The sequence below is a fragment of the Hippoglossus stenolepis genome, chromosome 19 (assembly GCF_022539355.2).
Source record: "Hippoglossus stenolepis isolate QCI-W04-F060 chromosome 19, HSTE1.2, whole genome shotgun sequence".
Lineage (NCBI taxonomy): Eukaryota > Metazoa > Chordata > Actinopteri > Pleuronectiformes > Pleuronectidae > Hippoglossus > Hippoglossus stenolepis.
Window position 1 is genome coordinate 10,129,024 of NC_061501.1, and position 18,802 is coordinate 10,147,825.

Sequence of the window (18,802 nt, forward strand, 5' to 3'; positions counted from 1 at the left end):
ATTTTGTCTTGTTGAGTTGGCTGCTTATTTGTACATTCGAAAAATAAAAACAAAACATAATAAAATCTTATGATCATTACTGGCTGGAAATGTCACAGTTACATGTTTAATAACAGAATATGTATTTTCTGTGTGTGTTCATGAATTACATGTGGGAGCTTTAATATTTAGTAATGCAGAATAATTCACCTGCAGACAGGAGTTGTCTACTTGATTCATGTTAATTTATACAGATGAGCTTGGGTTTCTCTGTGCTGTGGCTGTGACTCCTATATAAAATACAATAATAAAAATAAAACAACATCATCTAAATGTATTAATGTGAACATGTGAATAGAAATGCTGTAAATCTGAAAGTGAGGATCAGTTTGCTGAAGTGACAGCCCACAGGTTAGGAATGTAAAATGTAAACCTGAGCACCAGTGGATTCATCTTCCACAGTGATGAGAGGAAATGAACAAATCCTGCATATCAGTCCCCACCATAGTATCATGGAGGAAAACTACAGCAATGGCAGGGCGGAGGTGTTTTGATATGTGTTTGTGTGTGTGTGTGTGTTTTGTGGCATGTGGAGGTGGTGAGGAAGGGGATTAGCGAGCATGACGAGCTTACCCCAAGACGTGTGTAGCCTACACTCTGGCTCAATCCTTCCTTCCCCCTCTTATTTGTCCCCTTGTGTCTTTGTCTGTTTGTTTCCATCTTTGAGCTCACATTCCTACCTCTGTTTGCTTTTCGCAGCTCTTACTTTGTCCTGCATGTTGTGGTACATCTCTGCGTCTAGGAGGGGGTGTGTGTGTGTGTGTGTGTGTGTGTGTGTGTGTGTGTGTGTGTGTGTGTGTGTGTGTGTGTGTGTGTGTGTGTGTGTGTGTGTGTGTGTGTGTGTGTGTGTTTGCGCAGATGCAGACTGCAGAGATTTGTGTTTATCCGCCTGCAGGTTATTTGAGGCACTGACACCAGGTGAAACCTTTACATCCTCTGCAGGTCGGCAGGCAGTCGGGTCTGATATTTACCATGAGTGAATCAACACAAAGTGAGAAAGAGGAGGCCGGCAGGTTCAGACGACGTCAAACTCGCTCGCTCGCTCACTCACTCACTCCTGGCTGGGAAAGTGTTTACTGAAACCCGTTTACCAAAGATGTGTACATTTCAGGAAAGTGTTGAGGTAAACACAAACAGAGGGCGGAGATTTGCATCCCGCGGCTGTGTGGCGAAGAGAAAAATGATCGAGCAGAAGACAAGTGGAGAATATTCGGCGCTTCAGGAGAGCAGAGGTATAGAATGAGAGTGCAGAAAAAAGAGTGAGAGTAAGACAGAGACAGAGAGGGGGGCTGGAGAAAATACAGAGAGTCCTTCATTAAAAATGCATTAATCCACAAGACACTACAGAACCTGCAGGGCCTCCATAGCTCACCTCTGCAGGTGAGAGCAGATACACTTGACCCAAATGGTGTTTGGTGCCAAAGTTCAGCACTAACACATGTTGGTGTGTTCAGACCAAACATGACACGCATTCCTCCTGTGGAGTCAAGTCAAGGCAAAGACTCAAAAAGATGCAAATATGTGTCTATGCCAGTTGAAAGTGTTTCAACTTTAACAAAAATGTTGGCGCTAAAGATGCAAGACCCCAGCTCCTCCATGTGAGTGGGTGGGACATGCAAAAAGAAAAGGAGACTTTAAATATATTTTTCTCAAAGATGCTATTTGTATATATGATATTTTAGGTAGTTTTTATCACACTGAAGTATTTGAACATGTTTATTTTTGCCAGTAAGTTTGTTTTTCTGTATTTGATGCTATAAAAATGGGCAGAAACGTCATGATTGCCAATGCAGAGCTTCTTATCCGGGATGTTTTATCTCCATTTCAGGACAGTGGGAGAAAGTGGAGACGTGTCGGCCATCTTTATATACAGTCTATGATTTGGACAATCAGGATGACACCATTATTGAAAACATTTATGAAGAATATGATTTGAGAAGACATCGAGCAACTTCCAGGTGCAGCCAAAAGATTGAACCTGAGCTGCACAAGTTCCTCTGTCCTCTCCACCAACAAGTCTACAGTGATTCAAAACACAATTTATAAACATTTAACTGATGAGTTTTACTTATTCTTAAGTGCTTTATTTGTTGCCTTGATATCACTGCTTCTTTGTGCTTCGTACACCTGCTGTCCACCCAAACCAAATGTATTTGTTCATTCATCCTAACACAATATTATCCAGGCAGTGATTACATATTCCAACAAACCAATTAAGTGTTAAATGTAATTTCTAGGAGACGTCACTCAACAATCATAAGATTCACCACTGAGAAAGACTGGAGACATTTTTTTTCATGTCCAAACACAAACTGTCTTGCCACTTGACTCTCACTATTCACTTTTCCTCGTAAAAATGTACCACAGGACCAGAAACACTTACAGTGGTGAATTTCTGCTCTCAGGTCGAGTGTGTGCACACAGCGCTTCTCTTTGTGTTCTGGTTTGTGTGTGTACCAACTGTGTGTCTGTTTGCAGCTTCGAATATCTCTCCCATTGGCAGCTGTGATGTGAAAGGCTGCTTTGATCCGGTTAGAATCAAACAGCATCTCCAGAGTTCCTCTGCTGCTGCTGCTGCTCTGAACAAATAGCCCAAAAGACAGAGACAGACAGAGGGAGAGGAAGAGAGGGAGGGGAAGTATGCAGGATTCCTATTGGTCGATCTGGGCCACTGGGTGTTTCAGTTGAATAGCAGCTATACCTGCTGAAATATGTCCTGTGGAATTTGAGCTTCCAACAGTATAATCATACTGAAATGCAAGCCTTCATTTTTAAGCATACACATTTTCCGGACAGCAATCTAAAGCACATGTCCATAACGTTCAGTATCGTTGTCTGCAGCAGAAACAGGTCAACAGCAAAGATGGTGAAAGAGTCTCGGAAGCTTGTTCGCTGTTTATTGGAAAACTAATTTCCAATAATCTACATGATTGATGCTTCATTCCAGTGCATGGAAATGGCAACATGGTCCCACACCACGTTTCCATTGCATCCCCCCCGTCCTATTTTGAGTGTACATAAAACCATAAACCATTCAACACCATGACAATTAGTGTCTCCAATACAGATGTTTTGATTAGGGCTGTGACGGTATGGATTTTATCTCACCACGGTGATAAAGCAACATATTACCGCAGTTTATCAGTAATTACGGTAATTAGCTTGACATGACCCCGGTATTACGGTTACTGTCACATCCCCAGTTTCGATACCATTTTCACTTCCAGATACCGATCTGATACAAGTGCAATTAAAAATATAACAACATATATAAAGTATTTTGACAGCTGATGGAAGCATTGGGAAAAGAAAGAGCACTTTTGTCTGTGTTGGATCGGTACATAAATTCACTGATGCCCACCCCACCATTTTCGGCATTTCTGATAATGGCATCGGTAGAGGAACACCTATTCTCCAATTATGACAAATGATGAACCTTTGTAGGTTTAATAAAAGGAAATTAGGAATTTCTTGATTCATTCTTCACATTCTATGGTGTATTACCACACTAAACAACATTATTTACAAAATACTGAAGAGCTAAGATAATAAAAAATGTGCTCGACCTTCCCTCACTGCAGTCTCAGTGTCGCCCATGGGGCCCGAGAACACAAGCACTAAGGGAACTGGTCAGCATCAACCTGCTAATTCAGGGGCCCAGGAGGTGCCGTCTTAATAACATCAGATGATTTTACACAAATGAGATCAACCAGCCCTCCTCGCTCAGGTGGGAAATCATGACAAAACAAGGTGAGCGGAGTGCAGCGAGCTCTGCAGCAATGCTCCGGCTAAGCCTCGTTTAAAGAGCTGAAAAATGGGCGAGGAGGTGCAATGAGACAGGGGCCCGGAGCTGCAGGCAACCATTGATATGCAGCAGAGTGAGAAAGAGAGAGAGGACGCAATAAGGGTGTGTACACTCTGTCTGACAGTCCCTCAGAACTACAGTGGTACAGGGGGAGTGGAATACTGACATTAGCATATTCTGATAATTGTTATTCATTTACACTGGCTGCGTCTCCCAGAACATTTCAAACCACATGTGAGACAAGTGTGTATTATTTCTCCGCATGCACGCTCCGAAAACAACTTCTCAGAACCACAGTCATATATTAAGAAACATTTTAGGAATCAAACTACTTAACATAACTTTTAGAGACTATTAATGGTTAGTTACCAATTTCCTGAATCCGTGTTTCACAATCTAGGAGTCTGCTAACCAGCTAGCTCTCGCCCCAAAGGCCCGTCTCATCACTCTCTGGTAACAAATCTCTGTAGATCCAGTCTGTGCTGAAGAAGTCGTGCTGCTCAGAAGATATTACACTATTATCATCTTGTAAAAGAAGTAATAGCTGAAGCTCTTGACAAGCGACCATAACCACCACCTGCTTCCGGCAAGGAACCACATTTACGGCGTCAGTGAAAAGTTACATATAGCACCTTTAAAGTAGTCCACACGAATGAATGTGACTGCTGATCCGGTCTCAGCCTCAGGCACCATTATCTTCTCGACTTCCTGGTGAGTAATGGTAAATGGACTGAATTTATATAGCGCCCTTCTCGTCTTATCTACCACTAAAAGCCCTTTACAGTACAAGTCACATTCACCCATTCACACACGCATTCATAAAGGGCTCCTATACAAATTCTTTTTCTATGACAGACAATTTTTGCCAAAGGACGCTTTGGAATGTGGACTGTAGGAGCCAGGGATTGAACCATCGATAATTAAAAGATGACCCGCTCGACCTCCTGAGACACATCCAGCCACTGTAAAAGTAACTCCATATTCCAGAAGGTGGTTTTGATCCATTACTTCACCAAGATGTGATCCTGGGGGTGTAACGATTCAGAAACCACGATGAAATCCACGATAAAAGTGTCCACAATAAACAGTAAAACACAAGTAAATTATTCTTCATTTTACCTTTTATTTTAAACCAGACCAAATTTCTAGCAGTCATTTTGTTTGCTGAAACTATTGGGAAAAACACAACATTTCTCCTTTATAACAGAGGGTTCTTGGGTTGACATCCAAGGAATGTGCAATGTCTATATGAAAATCCTGCGGTTCCAATATCTTATTCCTGCCATGCTGCAGAGAGTTCAGCAGCTCAGACAGTGAGATCTGCCTGAGGGAGGCACAAGGGCACAAGACAGTGAGGGAATAAGAAGGATGAAGTTAGAGGAGGGGAAGAAACATAGTTATACACAGAGCATCGTAGAGAACTTTTTATCTCGGACGATGCCAATTTTGATTTATTAAATTTTGTAAAACACACTAAAGTTACTTCTTAATTAGAAAGCAGTTCCACTTTAATGATCAGCCAATTTGGCAGTTCACAACCTCACCGGGATATAAGACACGACTCGCTGCGCTAGAAGGCGTCTCCCCGTGTTTTTTTATCGATCACATCTGCAAAAGCAGACGCTGTAGCCCTGAGCCAACCGAGTGGTGAGGGGAGGTTTCAGAGGGAATAGAGATTCAACATGAACATCAAAATTTCTGTTTGAGTAAATCGGTGTTCAGCGGTTTCTGAGAACACATGGCCTCTCCGGAGTAAATGTTTGTGAGTGGATTAAAGGTCATGACCTCCAATGCCGTGATTGAAGCATAACTGATGTATGCGCTTCAGCTGCAGAAATGCACTTAAGCCTTAATAAATCTAGGTCTAGGTAAATTTGGCTTTTGACTATTGTTTTCACCCCGATTCCCCTTTTATTCATGTTGTTAAAACCTGCAGCTGCTGCACCGCTCAGTGTCGTGTTGTAAGCCGTCTTTCTTTCATTGTTTTGTTAAAGTGATGGCAGATCAGACTTTAAACCCACTGCAACAGTTTGTCCTGTAACCTGAGGATTGTTTTGTTACCACATGACGCGATTCACAACAAGAAGTGATGCAGGGGGAGCTGGTTACGTTTTGAGTAGGGTGTTATTATGAGATATTTTTAGTGTTTGCCCACACAGATATTGCACCAATCAAATTGCCAGGGCCAAGCTGTTGTTGGAATTGTAATTTATGCCCCTGATGGACTGTAGAGTCTGCACCATTACTTTCAGATAATAAATATCAATTAAGAAGAGTTATCACTAACAGAGAATAAACTGTAGCTGTGCAAAGCAAAAGGAGATTTTGACCTCAGATTGCAACACACAATATAAAAACTCAGTAGAGCGTATAACAGTTCCCTTAAATTCAATCAAGCTGCACCAAATTGCTCAAACTCATAGATATCAGTTAAATATGTCTGATTTTTTCAAAGGTGAAATTTTTTTTTTTTATCTTTCTATGTTCAAGAAAGTGAAAAACTAAAATCCTAGATCTGTCTAGGTATAAAGAGCTCTTCCCTGACCCATAACACATCCTGCCACCAAACTTCGTGGAACTCCCTACACAAACAAACATAGAAACCAACAAACAACGGACAGGGCTGAGAACATAACCTTCTTGTCATAAGTTGTCACCTGCATCTTGCTCCACTCTGTGGCAAACACTCTCTGTCTCCAATCCCACTAACCCACAATAAAAACAACAGGAGCTTTAGCTGCTGTTCTGATCCACTAGCCAACTTACTGCATAAACCGATTTAGGAATCATGAGATTTCCAATCACCTCGGTGCTGCAGCCTGCTGTGTGAGCACAGTGAGACACAAATGACCCCATTCACGTGGCGTGACGGCCAGTGTACACCATCATGAACCGTGTTACATGGGTTACGTGCAGGTACGTCACAGAAAATACAGACAAGTTCACAACTGGACCTGAAGTGGTGCTCAGATCAGAGGTGTAACTGATTCATTCAAACCCACCACACACACGGAGGAGGAGGCCTGTGAGCTGGAGGCCGCCCAGTGTAATCAGAGACACATTAATGACTCAGAGCAATCACAGCTGAATAACACACAGCGGTATTTCCCACGACTGACAGGGATGAAAACACTCACAGGAGGAAACATACAAGGTTCTTCTTGTGTATGTGTTAGTCTGTGTGTGCGTCTGTGTCTACTCACATGTTTACCTGGATAGCAGTGATTTATCACCTACTATAGAACCTCATCCCCAACAGAGAAAAATGCTTTCACGGAGCACAACGGTCACACAATGGGGAGCAGTTACGATGACGGCATCCACGCACACAGGTACTGGGTACACTCCGAGATTGCTTCAAGGCTGGAAAATTCAGCAGTAATTAGCTTTACAGGAAACTCTGCATTAGTTCAATTTATGTTTTAAAATTAACGAGAGCAGAGAGCAGAACGAAAGTATTTAAATTGCAAACTCAGGACCACCAGGAGGTGTCTGAACCTTAACCACCACTGAGATCTGTGTGCAGTCTACTAGATTTCCTGTGCATATCACCATCAAGTGCTACAATCGACTGGCGGCTCCTGTGTCGGCCGGCCTGGATATGAAACAACGCAGCGAATGAAGAATCCAGAGAAGTTGAGATGGAAGGAGAGAGGATGATTAGTGGCTCTCCCTCCTGCGCCTGCAGCTTGGTTCAGCTGCACATATACGTTCTGGAAGCTGGTTCAATTCATGAAAAGCTTCCTGCAAGTGTAGAAATGTTCAGACACACCATGTACTCAACTTTGCGCGCTCATTAGACAGAAATAGTGCTTTGAGAACCCTGAGCACCCCACATGTGTGTATTAAGTGTGGCTGCACACATCAAATTGAGCAGTTAGCACTGTTGCCTCACAGGAAGGAGGTTCCTGGTTCGGATCCCGGTGCAGCTGAGCTCGTTCTGTGTGGCGTTCACATGTTCTCCCAGTGTCTGTGTGGTTTTCTCCGGGTTCTCTGGCTTCCTCCCACAGTCCAAAGACATGCAGGTTGGAGTTAGGTCAATTGGAAACTCTAAATTGACCAGAGGTGCGAGTGTGAATGGTTGTTTGTCTCTATATAGCTGGATGTACTGCACTCTGTATAATGTCCTGACACAAATGTCAGAGTTTCTAAATTAATAATAATAATCGCAATCTCCAAATTAGCTCGTCAGAATATAGCAAGAGATCCTCCAGAGAATTAACCGCAAGCAAGTGGGCAAGTCAGTGATGTTTGTAACATGCGACGGACGCAAAACTGGAAAATAAAATGTTTTTAATACAAAATATCTCAGGATGAAAAAGAGGTGTCATACACGTGCTGCTCCATTCCTCACCTGAACGCTCCAGAGATTCCAGTTGTTGTGAATACGTCTGAGCGCAGAGTCTCCTGCAGCGTAGTTGAACGGTTAACTCCGAGAAAGTCCAGACATAATTTGTGTGGACTTTCTCTGGAGTCCACGTCTGAAAATAGGTTATGTTGGCTCTGCGATGCACTGGTGACCGGTCCAGGGTGCACCTAGCTACAGCTCCCTTGCAAGCCTCAAAGGACAAGCATTGTAGATAATGCACGGATGGATGGACAACAACTTTATTTTCTTCTAGTGTTGTTTTGAGCGCCTCACTACAAATAGACAGCATGGCAGTGAGACAAATGAGCAGCGAGACTTCCGTTCTTTAAGTCCTCTGAGTCTTGAAGCTTTGCCGTTTTGGCTCTCTGCTGAAACCACAAAAGAATTGTTCCTACATTTCATTGTCCCCCCCGCATAGCTGCTAATAAAAACCCAGGGAAAAACGGAGCAAACAAGGAGCAAAGGACACAGACAGAGACATGTAAATGCCTCATTAAAACCAAAAAGTCAGTGGTGGTGTACACACGTTTCATCTGCAGCCCCGGTGCTGTGGGGCACACCCTTCCTGTCTAAGACAAGGCTTGCTCACCGCACTGATAAAAATACCCCCGCAAGGAGGACAGGAAAAGATAACACTGTGACTCTCTGCCTCTCCTAGCCGCAGGTGCTTGTCTCGCAGCAGCAGGCAAGTTCGTGGAGTTTATAGCAGCGGTGTCTTCAGAAAACACACAGGCTGCTGCTGCTATTGTTGTGGGGAATTTTCAAATTTTAATATTAGAAAGAAATTAGATATTAGAAATGAATATTCATGCACATGAAATACACAAAGAAACCGGACAAACACGACTAAATCCAAACTTCTCTATCATAACACAAAGGCAGGTGAACGGGATCGAAGAGACAGGACTTTGGCTTTGTCGGAAAGTCAATTTAATAGTTATGGGATCAACTTTTCTTGAAAGCTTTGAGAATTTCACTGCAGCAGCTTTAAACTTTATAAACAATAAAACAGCAGGACAAAGCCAGTGATAAATCACCTACAATATTCATCAGTTGAATCTAAAGAAGAAAAAAAAAAAACATGTTCTATATACTTGATATGCAATAAATATCCCATAGCTGCTGATGCACACTTAGCTAGATTAAAATGTATTTAATGTTAAATCATATGGGAGGATTTACATGATCAGACCTGAAGCATCTCTGTGGCTGTGAACGATGCTGATCACCTGGATTATGTCTTACACTGAACATTCTGACAACCTGTCTGCTGATATCTGAATCCTCTCTGCGCCGTGAAAGGCATCCATTCGCCTCTGCTTACACATCAAAAATCAAACGGCACAACTCCTGCATTCACTGCTTCTGCGAAAATGACGGAAGCTGCTACTTGTAACAATAAATGGATGTGACAGCCGTGTGATATCCTTAAATGTGTGAGTGTGTTTTTGTGTGTTTTTGTGTGTGTTTGCATGCGAAACAAACTACTGCTGTTACCGCTACAGCGAGAGCTTGTGTACGTGCTTGTTTGCTCATGTCCTGAAGCCCCCGAGCCAACCACCTTCTGCTCGGCCTTTACAGGCAGCCTCGTCGCAAAGAACCAAATAATTATATGTTGGTGTGCAGCCGTCCGTCAGCCGCGGTGGTTAGACCATCATGTCAGTGCAAGAGATGAACTCACACTTAAATACGACAGACAGTTAATGTCGCACTAAAACTGCAGCAGTGTGTGTGTGTGTGCATGTGTGAGTTTGAGTGGATAAAGAGGTAGGTGTGGCTCCGTGCTTGTGTTTGCACAGCACACACACACACACACACATTAAACCCTCAGGACAATGATGTACTTCCATGCATGAAGAATAAGATGCACTGGTTAAAATATAATTAATATCAATATTGAAATAAAAGGTATTTAACAACTAAAAATGTCATTCCATCGAATTAAATCGACCTGGAAAGGTTGTGTGGTATTGTGTGCACCCACAGTTACAACGTGCCTGTGCTTGTGTATTTACATCCAGTACAGTATAGGTCTGCGGCAGATGCCATAATCTCCTTGCAGTCATACATTAGGATGAGATTATGAAAGCCATAAAGTGGTAAGAGCAGTTTATCACTTTGGTGTATTGCCACTCGTGCGCACATACACGCACACACACACACACACACACACAGTATATACTACGGCCTTAGGACTATATAGGGAGGCACCCGGCAATCCATTTCTGCAGATTAAGCACAGAGAGGTGCGGTAGCTCAAATGTAAATGTGATGTGGAAAATGGAGACTTCATCAGGTATAGAGAGAGAGTGTATAAAAAGAGGATGGGGCCGAGGGGAAAAAAGACAGAGACAGAAAAGGGGGAATAAAGCAGTAGGATGAAAAATGCAATTTTAGAATTGAGAACAAGAACAAAAGTGAATGGCATTTTCTTTGCCAGATAATTGGGACAGGTACCGTCTCCTCTGTCGTTCCCTGTCGCCCCCCTCTCACTATCGACCTTCATCTGTCTTCATCTCCTGTTACTCCCCTTCAAAATGCTCCACACTGCTTCAAATGTAAAGCCAAACCAGAAAATAATTGCTTTATATTTTTCATTAAAAATGTTTCGACTGGCATGTTGTATCTGTGTGTATGTCTGTGTGCATGCGTGCGTTTGTGTGTGTGATTCAACACAGTGTGTGCTCAAGTGTATACTGTTCGTCGACCATTGGCTGAAGATGTTATTAATCGCAACAGACTGCAAATGGTCATGCTTGTCCCACTCGCTCAGGTGGGAAAGCAGTGTTTGGGGAGTGTGTGTGTGTGTGTGTGTGTGTGTGTGTGTGTGTTTTTACAGGACTAGAGAGGTGTTAGGAAAAAGCTGCTGAATCACTTTTCTCTTCCTGTACCATCTGTTATCAACATTTAGACACATCATACCCACAGTTGTCTTCACTAACTAAACATTCAACTATTCAATAGCATCTCAAGTGCTACAGCTGCTGCGCTCAGTAATTACACAATATATAATCAATGCATGTGCTTGCATGTCTTTTCGCAGATGTGTCCACCTGAATCTAGACACACACATTTATATTCTCATGTGCATCCATCCATGTGCGAGTGTCTGACTTTAGTCACAGAGTGTGTCCATGTGTGTGATTATTACAAATGCTTTCCCTCAAAGCATCACACTTGTGAGTAGCATGGCCGTGCCACTGCGAATACTGATGGACAGCCGGCGAGAGCATTTGGCGTTCTGTTCCCTCGTGAGCTCATGTCGCATTTAGATTCAGTAAAATCCCTTCAAAACTGGACAAAACACTCTGACGCACACGAAAAAGTTGATTCGTTACAAATGAATACAGCACGTTTTCTCCAACTTGTAATTTCATAAATTGATATATAATTTTGTTTAAAATTAATAAATAAGACAAAAGAGAAAATTAATTTGTATTCTATTTACTGCACAATGACTCGCCTTTAAATCAGATCCATTTGTTTAAGAGAGCCTCGCTCCTCGCCGGAGTTATTTCCCACCACTCAATCTTCCAACTGTTCAGCATTAAGCAGTCATGCTCTCCAACAGTTGACTAATTATTATTAAACAATAATTTGTATAAATAGTTTCTTCTGTGCGAGCTGTAAATCACTGTTCCAAATGACATGACTCCACCCTGAGAGTGTAATTCATGCTAAAACCAGATTTAAGCCTGTTTAATGCTCTAATGAAAAGTGCTGTATTTATATGTGGCTGGTAGTCAGCTGTGTTGTGACATCAGGCCCATCTGTGACTCAGTCTAAACCCCTAATGAGAACATTACACACACACACACACGCACACGCACGCAGGGAAAAGATGGCGAGAGAGGAGTGACTGAGAGTGAGATGATCGATGCAAACCTTGCCACCTCTTTTGACTGCCATCATCCCTCTCTTTCCCACCTCCTCCTCCTCCTCCTCCTCTCCCCTGTCTCACACTCCTCCTCCTGGCTGTGGTCTCACACACCAGGACTCAGGGCAGCGGGTCTAACTCGATACAACATGCAGCAAAAAAATCAATGGAAGACAGAAGGAGACAGAGCGCGGGGGACTGAGAGGAGGAAAATAAGGCCAAGTGGAGGGGCAACACATTTTTGTACAGCACAGTCGGGCTCTGCGGTCCTGCCAACCTCCATCTTGAGGTGCACAAACAGGCAGAAACTCCAAAAAACACCACCTACACATCTGCATTTCTATCCCGATGCCCTCTTTAAATGATACTTCAGTCTAAATATCATGACAAAGGTATCAAATTACACCTGTGGACCTCCAGAGTATTATATAATATCTTTTGGAAGACATTCTTCTTTAATAGCAGAAGCTCTGGTGGGAAATAACATGATTGATTGACTATAAGCAATTCCAATGCCACATAAAGTCATATGTATATGCATCACATCCAATATTCTGATGTCTGAATTCATTTAGCCATGAATCCACAACAGCCTGACACACACACTCCAGTGTCATAGTATTTCCAACACCCCACCCTTACTGCTCAGACAGAGAAAAGCTTAATATTCATCCAATGGCGAGTCGCACTAGAGCCATTCCCAAGGCTTTGGACAGACATGCATGTATAAACAGCCCGGACAGACACACAAACGGGCGTACACACAGATTCATTTGAAAATACAACCAGCTGAAGCATATTCCCCTGCCTCGTTCCGCTCTTCAGATTGTTTTGTCTTGTTCTATTAATGATTAATGATTTGGTTCCCTTCTTCTTCTTTTCTCTAAAAACTGTAATATTTGCTTTAGAAGCAGGATGAAATAAAAAAAAAAAGAAGAATTGAGTAAACAAACATTTCCCATTAGACATAGGAGTTGTATTCCAAAAATAAAAAATAAAACCTGACGGATGCCTAATTATTCATCTCCCTACTTCCCACTGTTTCTCCATCTCTTTGCAGCAGTGTATATATATTCTCTTTTAATATGTTTCACTCAATTCAACCTTCTTCTCATTACCGTCTCCCTTAATGGACCCGTAGCGTCTCCCTCCTTCGCAGATACAAACAGCAGTAATGTAAAAAAAAAAAAAAGGAAAATAGAGCTGAAAACAATTTCAAATGAGTATAGAGTTAGATGTTCAAGACCAAATCCTCAAAACAGCCATAAAACATCCACCCTTGCCACACCGACTCCATCAAAGTCGTCCTTTCCCCTCTCATTCATTCATTCACTTTCCCCCTCACATCTGTCTCCTACAGTTCACATATTCCCAAAACCTGATCTGTTCTCAATCCCTTCTCCCACCCCCATATTTATTTTCCCATACCACACTTTCTCCCCCCGCCCCTTTCACTGCCCTTCCATCAACCAACTCACAGCTTCATCCCGTATCTCTCTCATCCCCATTCATTCCTCTGCTATTACTCTTATCTCTCCAGTGTGTATCTGCCAATGTGCCTGTGTGAAATCACTAACCTGCCCTTCTGGCATGCAGAGCAGAGCCAGGCTTTGTCCCTCTTGTTGTAGGTGCAGCAGGTCTTGCAGACGTTGTACTGGCAGTCCAGGCACTGGCGCTTGGGGTTGAGCAGGAAGGTGAAGGGCGCGCAGCAGCGGATGCAGCAGTGCTCGTTGAAACGGTGCTGCTTGGAGAGGATGGAGCATCTGCTGCCTTCCTCCGCCAGCTCCTGCTTCATCTCGCTGAGACCGAGAGAGAGAGAGAGAGAGAGAGAGAGAGAGAGAGGGGGGGGAGAGAGAGAGAGAGAGGACAGGAGGGGGAGGGGGAGGCAGAGTGAAAGGGTGGTGAGCGTCTGGTCGAGAGGTAGAAATGTGGAGAAATGTCGGAAAACATTGATGTGGAATAATTGAAGAAGCTGTGGCAAATGAAAAATTAAAAGGAGGGGGTGGGGGCGGTAATAAAACAAGAAAGGGGGAGTGCAGAGGGGGTCATGGGTTCGGTGAAAACACTTCCTCTCTCTCCCTCCTTCTCTCTCTCTCTGTCTCTTACACCGATTCTGTGGAATTAATGTGATGGCTGGCATTTCAATTTGGGAGGACCCGTCATGCCTTGTTTGCCTACATCAGTCAAAACACAGCTGAGGAGAGGACGGCATGCTCGTCTCCTACATCCTCCATTTGAACAAGCACGAGCATCTCCGCTGATTAAGATTATGATGATATGGATAAGAAATTGGCGTAAGTTGAAGGTTGCCTGCGGGAAGACATCACTATCAACGCATCAGAAACTCGCCTGAGAGGAAAACACAGCTCTTGATGAAAAGCCTCCCCAGTCAAACTGGAGGGCTTCTATAGGCTGCGGGTCAAAAACTACAGTTTCAACCTACAACAGTGAGGGAGGACTACAGAGCAGCGCAGCCCCACTAATCTTCAGCCTCAGAGAATTCTTCACACTAATGAACTATTATGGATTATTACATTATAGTTATGAAGAAATACTTGACCTATAAGCTTGTTTAAAAATCTAATGAAATCCACAGCTACGGATGACATTGGCATCTCAGCTGCACACAACTATTTCTGCACATCATTTTGTATGAAGGGGGTTTGGTTATTTGAGGGCTGAAGAATAGAAAAAGACAGAAAACATAATTTGGGGTGTAAATTGGTGTTTTAACCCAACCAGCCTCCTCCTCCTCCCAGGAATAGAAATTCATCATTGCCAACGAGCTATTACTAAAACACACCTCTGAGGGCTTTGCTCCAAAGTTAACAAGCAAAATAAAAGTGATGTTGCTTTCTCTAAATTCTTAAAAAGGGAGAGGGAGTTCTTACTGTTGTTCATCACAGGGACTTTCTTAGGCATGACGTCTCTTGGAAAGTCCCAATGACACAAGATATATACATTTATGGACACATGTTAGGATTCCCTCTTTTTTCAGTCCGTTAAGGGATCAGAACCCCCAACACAAGGCAAACTACATGGATTATAATAATAAATGAACCCAATAGGGTGGAAAGACAAATCAGGTTTGTTTAGTGAAGGTAAATCATGCAAACGTAACCAGAGATGCTGGAGACCGGCCAACAGCATTACTGCTCTAAATCACCTCAGATAAAAATACTCACTGAAAAATAACAACAAGCTTAGGGCTAGATTTATAAACGCCCAACGACTGTCAGGAAAGCAAACGAGAGGATTAACGGCAAAGAAAGGTTGATCATTGGTGATGTGTCCAAAACAAATGTAATCTGGAAGAAAATACGTTTGATATAAAAATGTTAATGAGAATGCTGTTAAATTGCGGGGGGCTGTTTAACCAGTAAAGCAGCTTTGTTATCTGTAGCCTATTCTCAACTGTTTACATAAATTATGTACATGTTCTTTTCCACTGCAGGATTTGTGCTGACGGGGCAGTGCACCACAGTCAAAGAATAAATTATGTAATGGTTTGCATTGATATCACAGACCTATCATCATCAGTACATATTGCACTGGTGACAATTATATTTAAAATAATGCACAGGTAAGGAGGAGCACTTAAGTAACACATTCATCCATGTTTACACTGTTGCCCATCAGCTGCCATTAGGTGTGAAGGGAGGCTGGGATGCAGTGATTGAACTGTTGCTGCGGGGAAGGTGTGAAAGTGAGTGAATAATTTAAAATGCTCCTGGATACACGTCACTCAGCCAGATGATAGCCCACAGAAACATAGAGAGGGTGGTATGTATGGTATAGACTAAAAAATGTGTGCCCAACACAAAAGATCTACTGTAGACTGTGAAAAAACAAGCGTGAGCACAGTGATGTACGCAAAGCATGCAAAATATATATATATACAACTCAAACCTTACTGATATATTAGTTGGCTGATACATCGGCTGATATGAGCCTTTCTTGGAATTACTGTATATATTTGCCGATATGAAAACTTTAATTTTACAGAATAAACAATGCAGAAAAGATTATGTTTACAAACTAGTATTACCGCCCTGTGGTTGTATACCTCTGCCAAACAGTGCAGTTTTAATTCACAAAAAAAAAATCAGATTCATATGAGGTCATCATGACCTTTGACCACTGAAATGTAATCTTTGAGTCCAGGTGACGATTCCCAAAAAGCAGACTTGTGATATAATGTTCAACAAGCCAAAAACACGTTTAGTGAGTCCCCAGTGACCTTTGACCATCTAAATCTAATCTGTTAATCTGTGAGTCCAAGTGACCATTTGTACCAGATTTGAAATGATTCTCTGAGGATGTTCCTGAAAACTAGCATTCACAAGGCAAAACAAATGTGCTGTGAGGTCCCAGTGACCTTGACATTTGACCTCCGAAATCAATTGACTTCTTCCTTGAGTCCAACTGAATGTTTGTACCACATCAGAAATTCTCTCAAGGCATTCATCAGATATTAGGTTCACAAGAATGGGAGGGACAGACAACATGAAAACCAGCCATCGACTATTAATTTGGTTTTATTTGTGCCATTTATAATAAAGTTTATAATTAAACTGCAAAATGTTATAATGGTTGTAAAAAAGGTTTGACATCTAAAAGAGTCATATCCCCAAATTCTTTAAATATATCAACCGATATATTAGTACTGGATTATTTTACTCTCCAATATCAGTATCTGCATTGGCGGCTGAAATTTCCAAATCATGTCCCAAAGTTGTGTGTTGTGTTTTCTACCTGATAAAAACCACCAAGGCATACAAGGGAAATTAAGTGTATTGCAAAACAGTGTGCTAAAAGCAGCATATTGCAAATTTCCTGAGTGTAATATGTGTACGTGCGGCTGAGGAGCTGGGGCGGGTGGTGGTGGTGGCAGTGCAATCTCCCACTTCCCTAAGTTATTAACGTTTCTCCTCAAGCAGATCCTCCGCTGCCTCACTGATTGCTTTTCATATGCATCATTAGACACAGAATATTACCAAGATGAACAAACCATTTCATATACAGTGTCGTGTGAGAGTGGGAGGGCTGGATGTGAGGGGTGAAGGGCAGCGTAGGCATATGTATAGATACTAGTACATGCGCACATACATACACACAGGATTATTTATATGCAGGATCAAAAGTGGTTGCAGAATCAACATAAACAAGGTTATAGTTGCTCGGGAACAGAGGCCTCAATCAAATTAAAATAATTTAAAAGAGCATCCAAGTAATATGAATAAATGTAACTCTTCTAATCAGAGCTTCAGCATCTGGTTCAGAGAATATAAACACCACCAACCACAGCGAGCCTGTTATAGTAGATTCACAAAACATTTCTGTGTCAATAACTCCAAGAGGCTGTTGCCTGGAAATCATTTCCTTCAGCCCTGATAAGGATCACAATCTATATTTTTCTTTCTCTCTTATGTGTCCATGATCCTGGATTAATGAGCAGGCCGGTTAGATGGCGGCTTGCTCCGGACATTTAATTAAATGAGTGGGTGACTGTACAGACATATCCACGGACAACAGCGCTCCGTCATCCCTGACGTCCCCTCTAATTAACTCACCTCTCGGTTATTGAGACATGAAAACCTGTGCTCATTTGGCGGCCATGTCTGTAGAAACATGCGGGTCAACCAGATGCCAGAGACGTACAACGGAGATCATGAGAAATAACACGAGTCGCTCTTTATCGGCGAGGAGGCGTCTTCCATTACAGAAATGTGCAATGTTAACAAGCGGTTACAGTTTTTCTTAACATTTACCGTCATGAACTAAATCAGAGAGACCTTCACTGCATTTTTATAGCATCAAATAACAAAATGAGACCAAAGTTATTGTAAAAATAAGCACTTGGACAAACAGTGTGATAAGAACTATCTACAATTTCAAAAGTAATCTTTAAGAAAACTGTATGTGACGTGCACTTTGACAAATTTGTCCCATTGATTAACAAGGAAGAGGCTGGATTTCTGACCTATACTGCAGCCATCCACCAGGTGGCGATAGATATGTTTTGGCATCACTTCTGGGTGCTGTCATGTCATCCATCTTTATGTACAGTCTATGGTTCACATCTGCCAGCTGACCATGACATTTCTGAGTGGAGTTTGCATGTTCTCCCCAGACCTGTGGGTTTTCCTCCCACCGTCCATAGAAGTGCAGCCAAGGCTAATTAAAGACCAACATGCCTGGAGGTGTGAATGTGAACATAGATCTTTGTACGTTGGCTCTGTGATGCACTGGTGACCTGTCGCCCAATGTCAGCTGGAATTGGCTGGAATCCAGTTCCCTCAAAGGGTAAGCTGAAAAGATAACGGATGGATGGAGGCAACTAAATGCTAAGCTAAGATCAGCTACCGAAGCGACCTTGAGAGATGGTTATCTCCACTGGCAAGGGAGTTTCCACAGAACCACAGCTTTTGTGCATGAAATGAAAATTTGTTTATTTTCAGGAACAATAATTAAATGGACTTTGTGAAGTATTGTTTGGAAAAATACAGCTGAGTTGTTGGGTTTATAGGTTCAAACAGGCAGAAATTTCACTCAGATCACAGACATATTTCTATATTTTAAATATAAATGCCTTGTACTGTAGATGCATTACACGCCATATTTCAATCTGAAGGTTATTGCTACTTATTCAGTATTTAGCTCCACAGAGGAAAAGCGGCAGCAGCCTCTCACTCACTCAGTCATTGATACA

General features: G+C 42.3%; 1 protein-coding gene across 5 annotated transcripts in view; it reads right to left on the reverse strand.

Moving 5' to 3' along the window:
* The window catches only part of myripb (myosin VIIA and Rab interacting protein b), a 108,178-nt gene that overhangs the window by 39,586 nt on the left and 49,790 nt on the right, over positions 1–18,802 (reverse strand). For all 5 annotated transcript variants that reach the window (XM_035141857.2, XM_035141856.2, XM_035141855.2 and 2 more), the window contains exon 3: positions 13,668–13,889. In XM_035141857.2, coding sequence (XP_034997748.1) covers positions 13,668–13,889 — 222 coding nt within the window. The remainder of the gene's footprint in view (positions 1–13,667; positions 13,890–18,802) is intronic.